Raw genomic sequence first — 9,001 nt, 5'->3', positions numbered from 1 at the left:
CTGAGCCCAGACAAGATGACACATGCCTTAGTCAGGAGCTGGTTAAAGTGTGAGAACTCTGCTGTGAGCAAAGATGGTATGCAAGAGGCCATGTCGCAGCCTGGCCTCTATGCCTTAGGAATGGCCCCAGAATCAAGAGGAGGGACAATCCTCTTCCTCAGGGCAATGGAGGTTGTACCCTGGCATTTGTCACCCTGAGTGGAAGAGGGCAGCAAGGCTAAAGGTGCTGCTGTGGTGTCTGGATGCAGCTTTGGACGTTGCCCAGTTGCTTTGGTCTTGTCCCTTGGAGCATTTCAGCTCTGTGGCAAGCTGCATGCCACCAGGCAAGCAGCAAGGGAGGCTTCTTACCAAACTGGAGGTTGTTCCTGGGAAACTCCCATTTTTCATTGTATGGCAGCTGAGTGGGGTCGATGAAGATGTAGTTATTTCCTTCACAGGCCTCGATGATCTTCCACCTCACCTGGTACTTGGGTTTCTGCAGGGAAGAGACTCCAGTTAGCCAGGCTCCTGAGGGTTCCCCAGTCCCAGCAGGCACTCTAGCTCTCACCCTGCAGGCCTAGAGGGAAGACTCAAGTTTCAGCCCATCAAAGAGTTCTTGCTTTGAACCTGGACTGTGTGAGGCTTTGTCTGGACAGCCTGTTCCCTTTGCTGTTAGAAGCCCCTCCAAGTCATCACCTGTGACTAAGGGAAGCTCTCTTGCCTCTCTCACTTAAGGTAGCCCACTGCCCTCACTTCGACTGCAGAGCCAGGAGATCCAGCATGCCCCACCAGACCAGTGCCTGACAGTGCCCAGCTGCTGCTGGAGGGAGATGTCCCCACTGTGCCTCCTTCCTTGGTGCCCGGGGTTGCTGAGCACAGCTGAACAGTGGAACTGGCCCAGCCTTGCTCTCCTTACAGGAGGAAAAAAAAAAGAAATGGAGAAAGAGAAGTAAGAATTTCTTCTCTTTTCCATAAATACCATGGCAGAAGTAACCAGGAAAGGCAGAGACAGGCAGGGGCTGTTGCCTTTGCTGGGTGGTGTTACTCATGTTGAGAGGGCTGCAGAGCCAGGCTGGAGGCACAGACACAGAGGAGGGCAGTGAGGTTGCCTGGTGTGAGAGCTGTGAGCAGCCACACTCCTGTGTGAGGAGAGGGCAAGGACCTGCTCCCCAGCATGGCAAAGGTGGTCTCAGGTCCATCAAGGCTGGCAGAAGGAAGCCTGGGTGGAGTGACCACGGCTGGGATGAATCCCTTCGTGTCCCACCTATGGGAGATGTGCACTGAAATGCTTCCCCTCCCCTCTTCCCCTAGAGGGCTGCAGAGAATGGTGCAGCACGTGGGTAGATGCTCAAAGCTACGTTAGCACAGGCACAAGGGACAAAAACTGAGCAAACAGATCTGCAGTTTTGGTGCAAAGCATCTGTTTTCTCCCACACACTGCTTCTGTTTCCTTCACCTGAAAGCTGAACACCTAGGCCCATGCAGGCTGTCCATCAAGGCCCAGAGAGGATGCTCCAGGCAGCAGTTTCTGGTGGAGGTCCCCCAAAGAATGTCACACACACACTCAGGTCTATTTGTTGTTGCCTCCTTTCTGCTCCAGGGTGAGCACTGCTGCTTTGTGCTCCTCAGCTCACCTAGCACTGCAGCAATTGGCTGTGACTCAAGAATCAGACTCAGAGAATGTCTGGGGTCCTTTGAAGGAACGTTTAAAGGTCACCTAGTCCAACCTCCCTGCAGTGATCAAGGACATCTTAACTAGATCAGCTTGGAGAGACTCATGGCTGAGATAGATAAGATTATTTATAACTATGTCTCGCTTCTCTTGGGCTTGCAAAGCCTTCCTAAAAGCTATTTCTTCAGAGCTGTGTTTGCACATCCTTTCACCTCTTTCTTTGTGCTACTGCCCAAAGACAGCTCTGCCTGCCAAGCTGTGGGTGCTTGTTTGGAAGAGGGCTCTGCTGGATCTTCTGACAACCAGCACCAGAACTATGCTGCAAAATTTGCAGCCTTGATGGGCTGTTAAAGGAAGAGTGCCAAAGGGAGAGCTGAAAAACAGGCTATTTTCACCACTGATGAAGCAGAGGTAGCTATTGATTGGTACAGTTTGTGGAAAGAACTGAGAAGGAATCCAAATACTGAAAATGAGTCTTGCAGAGAAAATGGGGCGAGTTCTTACATAAAAATAGTGACCAAGTCTTCCTGGAGACAAACGCCTTCTAACATCATCCTGTTTCCTCATGAAGACAGCTTTTTATAAAGCAGGGAGGAGAATAAAAAGTAGGTGCAAGTTGCAAAGCACTTTTTTTCCTCTCCTTAATTTGGTCTGAATTTGGATTCATGGTGACCAGATCAAAACCAGCTGCAATGGGTAGCACAGAGTGAGCATCAAGGAATATCCACATTGACCTCTGGGCTTCAAGACTGGAGGACCAGGGTGGGAGAGGTGTCACTGCACTGGGCTTGGTGCATGAGCCTTGCCCTGCAGCAGGAGGCTCCTGGGGGAATGTGGGAGGGAGTGGAATGGGGGAGGTAGGTCTCCTGGCTGGGGCTGCCAGCAGAGGCTGAGTGGTCCCTGGGGCTGGGCAGGGCCTGCAGCCCTTGCTGTGCAACAGGGAATCTGACCTGGTTGTACTTGTAGAGGAGGAAGAGGAGCAGGAGGAGCAGCAGGACCAGTGTGCCTATGCAGGTGGAGAGGATGGGGTTGAAGAGCTTGTTTGGGGGTGCCATGACACTTCCTGGAGGAACAAAAAAAACAGGGATGAGTAAAACACTCTGGTTTCAAGCCCATCTCTGGTAGCATTTTTCCTAGCTCTTCATTTAGGCTTCCCTCATATGCAACACAACCCAGCACTGGCCTCAGAGACACCCAAAAGAGCTGCTGGGAGCTGAGGGAAGTTCTTGACTCTCAACTCAAGGCTGAAACTGTTCTCCCCATGCATCCCAATTTCCACACAAACAGCACTAGGTGCAGGTCAGACTGACTGAGGACCAAGATGTGTGCAGCAAGAACAAGCCCATCAGAAGATGCAACCCCTGGACTCTGGTGGGCTGAGCATCTGATAGCTGTGCTGTGCCCTGGAGCTGGGTCCTGCAGTTACAAGGTGTTCATGGTGTGGCTCAGCCTTTGGCACCAGCCTATCCCCAGCCAGCAACTCCTACATGGCTGCTAAGGTTGCCAAATACCTCCCACCTCCCATCAGGATAGAGGGCTTGTGGAATATATAGCACTTCCCTTGCAAGACAGTAGGGATGTATGGATAGGAAGATGGGCCCCCAAAACCCCACAGATTCTCCCCCACTCTGCCAAGCTACCAGTTTGTATCTTACTGGTGATGGTGAGAGAGTGAAACATGTCAGAAGCATTCCCCTCTCTGTTAATGGCCACACAGCAGAAGGTGAAATTGGCACCCAGCTCCTGGAACTGGACAACACTTTCCACCTCCACCTCTCGGAAGGGCAACACGTTCACCACCTGGGGGCTGGAGTCATTCCACAGCAGCCTGTAGCCTTCGTCCTGTCTGCAGAGACACCAAGCAGGACAGAATGAGTGCTCCTGTAGCACAGCTGCACAGAAGCACGTGTGTCAGACTAGAGGGGAGACACCAGGAACTGGGGTTGTAGCTCTGTGAGACACGTTACTCACTGCCCAGCTAGAAGACCTCTCCCTGAACATCCAAGCCCTCTGTAGACACGGCCTCACCTGCCTTTATGCAGCTACAACTGGGGCTGGTACTGAGACACAACTCCTGCCAGGGAGCTGCAGTTGCCTCCCATTACACTAACTCAGTAAGCCTGTGCTCTGTGGAAGCTCAGAGGGATGTCCCAGAGATCCCAGAAGGATGTCTAGAAGGAGCCAGGGTGTAGCTCTACAGCAGCTTGTGTTGAGGCAATTCTCCCAGGGACTCACACATTCCTTGGAATGGCATTGGGAGAGCAGGAATCACTGGCGGCTGAACTCCTCCAGCTCAGGGCTTTACGAATAGTAACTGCCCACTCAGACAGTCCCCAGGAACCTCTTTTTTTTTAGCAGGGCAACGTCCCTGTTGTTGTTACTGAGCAGGCTCTGCTGTCCTGCCCGTCAGCAAGCCCTCCTGGTGCTGCTCAGCTAAGGGAGCAGCGCAGGGGCAAGCACACCCCCCTTGGTGCCCAGCCACTGCTCACCTCTCAGAGTGAACAGGGCACAGGTACCACTCGATGCGAGGGGCAGGGTACCCGATGGCCAGGCACTGCAGGATGCTGGAGTCGTTGGCTGGCACCCTGATTTTGCAGACCCTTGGAGGAGCTGTTGGGGAAGGCAGATGAACAGTGAGCACTTTGACCAGAGGAAAAACACATTCCTTGTGCTCCAGTTTACTGTGCACATGTGCAGCTGTAGCACACCAGGAACCCCTGTGCTACACAGGTTTGGGCTGGTCCCAGAGGCAGCCTGGCTGTGTGTGCTGTGAGCATGGGGCCGGAAACACCCTGGTACCCCATCCTACCAGCTGGGCTAGCAGGGTGATAGGATGGGCAATGCCAAGCACTTACATTTCACAGAAATACTGAAGGTAACTGAAGCATTGGTCTCATTGTTGAGGGCATGAAATGTGTAGAGACCTCCCTCTCCTTCCTGCAGGCGGTTCAGGGAGAGCGTGTTGTTGTACCTGGTCACACAGAGTAAAGACCATGAAGAAAACTGTGCTGAGGAAACTCAAGCACTCACACAGCCTTTGCTCAGCAAGGTGCAGCTGCTCCCCATGCCTGGATGCTTCCCAGTACTAATTCCAGCCCATGAGGGGAACCTGCTACTTGCTTCTGCAGGGGAACCAGGGAGGGTCTTATCTTCCTTAGAGGAAGCCTTTTGCCACCAAGTGTACAGCACATCTGGAGGACTACAGGTGGGTGAATGCTCAGAAAAAGAGCTTAACATCTAAACCATTATCTTTGAAGGGCCAGAGGATGCTGGTCCTCCTGCATTTGACAGAACTTCTATTTTGTCATCCCTAATGCCCATTCCCCTCTGCCCCTCGTCCATTTATCAGGCCCCAAATCAAGAATGAGGTTGCCCTAAAGCTATCTTGCTTGCTCAGTGCCACAGTTCCTCTTGTGGATTATTTTGGGTTTCTAAGAAAATGAAAGGGGAATTGTCAAAACTTGGCAACAAGTGGAATGATTCTCTTTCAGTCTCCTTTTGGCCTCAGCTGGCTGCAGGCTTTGGGAGAACAGGACTGTGCCTTCTATTAGATCTTATCCATATAAAGATTCTGGCTTCTCTTGATATGGACCATACAGTGCTGCTCAGTATGTACACTCCCCAGACCACAGGGCATGGGACAGGTCTGAGGAGCAGTGAGGGAATCCAGTTTTTTTGTACTGCTCATCCACCCCTGCAATTTCTTCCTGCAAGGAGAGCATGGACTTGAACAACCAGACCACAAATGCCACAGTAACTTCCACAAGGTCTTCTAAAGAGGAGGCTGCCGAGTTAGAGGTGGTGTCCTCCTTGACCTGATCAGACCTGCTCTCTGTCATTTGCTAATAATAGTGAAAAGGGAGAATGGTTCCCTTCTTGAAAACCAGAAGGTTTTCTGTCAGTCAGTAGCATGGGGTCTGTCTCACAAGGAAAACCCTGTTGTGAACATGCCATGGCCAGTGTAGAAAAGCAAGAGCACATACCAGTTGTTTCCAGAGATCATTTGGTCATTGTATGGGGTGCTCCCAGAGCTCTTCAGGGGGTTTTTGTGCTCCCAGCCCCAGTGGAGAAGTTTTGGGTAAGCCTCAATGTGGACCTGCAGCTTCAGACTCTCTCCCAAAGCAACCTCCTGGCTGGTGGCTTGCACTGGGGTCAGGAACACATAACCACTCTCTGCAGGATGGAGGAGAGCATGACCATCAGCAGGCATGTCCAGAGACCTGAAACAAGCTTATACCAGCTTCATAAACAGACCATTATTGGAAAAAGCAGCCTCAGCCAGGAGGCTGCAGGAAGGAATGAGGGATTATACAGATTATGGTGCCAAAAGAGTAATTTTAAATTGCTTCTTTGTCACAGCAGCTTGGATTACACTCTGCCTCAGGAGAGCTAGAAAAATCTTAGTGACATCTCATGGAGAAAGAGATTTTACACACTGTATCCTAGTAAGTGATGAGGCTAAAACCTATATCTCTTAATCATCCACAGAAGGCAGGCCCCTTAGCTAAACTCCTGGCTTCCCACTTGGAAACAACTCAGACCAAGTCCTCTTCTGAGCCATGGCATGCAGCAACAACCCCCAGCCTACAAGCCATGAGGATGAATTCCACCTTCAGACACAAACTACTGTATGATCAGTCTGAATCCTCTGACATGTATCTGTTACTGGAAGAGATAAAAATCCAGCCTGCTCACGTGGCTTGCCCCTCTTTCTAGCCAGCCTTTCCCCATCTTCAGCATAACCTCACCCCATTCTTTTCTATTTGTTTTAAAGCTCTTTATAAACACACAGACTGAAAAAAGTTCTCCAATTTTTCATCCAGAATTAAAGAAATGTTATCCTGCCCTTCAAGAGGTGAAGGGAACGCTGGTTCCTTTCCTAGCAGCTCCACAGCTCTCTTGGGAGCCTTTGGGCACAAGTGAGAATGATGTTTCCAACAACAAAACCAGGAAGGAGATAGAGGCAGAAGTGGCACATATTCCAGGGTGGGTGTGACTCAGCCCACACCTTCCTGGTCTTTTGGGGAAGCACTCACCTACCACCCGAAGCATTGTTGAAGCATTCCTGAACCCTGCTGAGTTGTTAGCTACACAAGTGTACTGCCCACTGTCTTCCATGGTCACTGCTGGGATGGACAGGGTGGTGTTGATGATGTAGTTCTCATTTTCAAAGGTAGGCTTTTTACTTGTCCTGACCTGTCAAGCAAGGAGGGAACATCAGGCACTTTGTTGGAAGGGCAGAAGATGGAAATATTACAGCAAACATACCCACCCTCTCCTGTTCTGGGCTCCTGGGCTTTGTTACAGAGCCCCTGCCACTGAAAGCCATCAGGGAGGGGACCAAGAAGCACAGTAAACCTGAGTATCCAGGGCAGATATTCCACAGCAGTTTGAGTTCTACCTATCATCAGCCTCCTGACTGCAGACTGGCCTTACATGCAATGTCTTGTGTGTTATTGCAACTCCTCAATAAAGGCATCAGATACAATAAGGACTTCTAGCAAACCTTTGCTGACCATCTAGTAGTTAAAATCTGTTATTCCAAGTCTTGAAATGCTTTCCCTCTCTTCACCCATAACTTGTTTTTCTTCTGAGGAACTGTGTGTCCTGAACATGCTTGCTGCTTTATAAGCCCTGGCAGAGCTTGGTGGAGAAACGTTGCCTTAGTAGGTACTGTGCCTCCTGCTCAGCGACCTCAGCTGAAACACCCTTTTCTTGTCTTTGGCAGTAAGATCCTGACAAGGGGCAGGTGCCTCTTAATTCTTTGCACCCCAAGGAAAGGATGGCCACACGTTCAGATTTCTACAGCTTGCTTGAACAGCTGCTTTGTTTGAGCAGTTCAGGGCTTTCCTGCAGGTGACATAGCTCTGGGCAGCCCTCACCACCCTGTCTCCCAGTTTCCAGGAAAGCCCCCTTGAAGCTGCACAACTTACACTTCTTGCTGCTGTCACCCATCCGATGTCATACTTGTGGGAAGGAGCAGTTACTCTGCAGGTCACCTCGAAGGGTTCGCCCACGATCCGCACGTGGTCCATAGTCTCCATCACCACTGACACAGGCTTCTCCAGTGCTACGTGGGGGCAAGCAGAGAGAGATTCAGCATCAGCTGGCCCAGTGACCCTGGGTGCTGTGGACCATCCCTGAGGCCTGGCTAACTTCTCCTTTCCACCCCCTTCAGCCCCGGATTTCCCCTTCCATAGGGATTGTGGCTCCTTTCTGCATTGACCCTGGGTGCTGTGGACCATCCCTGGGGCCTGGCTACCTTCTCCTTTCCACCCCCTTCAGCCCTGGATTTCCCCTTCCATAGGGATCGTGGCTCCTTTCTGCACGTGTCTATGGGAAGCAGGACAGGCTGGGGAGAGCACAGCAGTCAGCACTGTGGGCTCCAAGGGAAACTTCTGTGTGGTTATGGACTGAGCAGCAGAGCCCCAGGACTTGCAGAACATCAGGGAGATGTGGACTTTTCCTCTGTTCCGTGGCGGTGCCTGCAAAGATCTGACCACTGATGAACCCACAGAGACCCACCTGAAGGAGTCAATTTGCCAGAAGCTGATGGGGTTTTACTTCCACTAAATACCCTTTAGGGACTGCAGGCTCAGAAGGTCTTGCCTACCACTGGTGAGGAACTTTTTTTAATTATCTACTGTGCTCAGTTCAGCAGTTGCTGTCTCCCTGAGGACAGCAGCAAGCCCAATCCTTTACCTTCGTTCACAATCAGTTTGATTCTTGCTGACTTCTCTACTCTTCCATTCACCACCGCTTGGCATCGGTAGTAGCCCTTCTGCTTGCTTTGCACGTTGTACAGCGTTATTCCTTTCTCAGAGCTGAAGGAGTAGTTGGTCCCGGGTGAGAGATGGGAGGTGTCATCTGCTGTCAGCGTCACGCTGGAGCCGTACTCGGGGGCCGTGATGAGGCAGGGCAGCTCAGCATTCCCACCTCTGCTCACGGAGATCCGGAACGTCGGGGTGTACCACACGTTGCTGGGGTCTGCAGAGGGGACAAGGCAGGACAGGGAGTGGGACCAGGGAAAGCATCCATGCTGAGAAACATTCCAGCATTGCTGCCCAGTGGGAGTTCGATGCTGGGGCAGCTCTGCTCAGAGCCTGGCTGACTCAGCCTCCAAAACCTCACATGACAAGCCCAATTCCAGCTGAAGTGTTTGAGGAGAGCACAGCAATCAGCTCACAAATATACATAGGCCAGTGTGCTTGCCCCTAAACTTTTCACCATGGCCATAGTTCTAGTTATCAGACCTGCAGCTTCCCTGTCCAGGACAGTATCTCTGGTACAATGGAATGGGTGAACTCAAGTGGTGTTGTTCAAACATATCTTCAAACAGCACAACTTCTT

At 51.3% G+C, this 9,001-nt stretch overlaps 1 protein-coding gene across 1 annotated transcript in view; it reads right to left on the bottom strand.

Annotated features, from left to right (window-relative positions):
- CSF1R (colony stimulating factor 1 receptor) overlaps window positions 1-8,638 on the bottom strand; it is a gene marked incomplete at its 5' end in the record, with an annotated part of 13,130 nt that extends 4,492 nt beyond the window's left edge. Inside the window, 9 exons of the mRNA XM_008942740.1 lie at window positions 349-475; window positions 2,602-2,714; window positions 3,307-3,497; window positions 4,141-4,261; window positions 4,507-4,622; window positions 5,635-5,824; window positions 6,688-6,847; window positions 7,585-7,721; window positions 8,354-8,638. Of these exons, the coding sequence (XP_008940988.1) occupies window positions 349-475; window positions 2,602-2,714; window positions 3,307-3,497; window positions 4,141-4,261; window positions 4,507-4,622; window positions 5,635-5,824; window positions 6,688-6,847; window positions 7,585-7,721; window positions 8,354-8,638 (1,440 nt within the window). The remainder of the gene's footprint in view (window positions 1-348; window positions 476-2,601; window positions 2,715-3,306; window positions 3,498-4,140; window positions 4,262-4,506; window positions 4,623-5,634; window positions 5,825-6,687; window positions 6,848-7,584; window positions 7,722-8,353) is intronic.
- Between the last annotated feature and the right edge of the window lie 363 nt (window positions 8,639-9,001).

This window comes from Merops nubicus, unplaced genomic scaffold (genome assembly GCF_000691845.1).
Source record: "Merops nubicus isolate BGI_N331 unplaced genomic scaffold, ASM69184v1 scaffold28696, whole genome shotgun sequence".
Lineage (NCBI taxonomy): Eukaryota > Metazoa > Chordata > Aves > Coraciiformes > Meropidae > Merops > Merops nubicus.
This window is presented reverse-complemented; position numbering and strand designations above follow the sequence as displayed.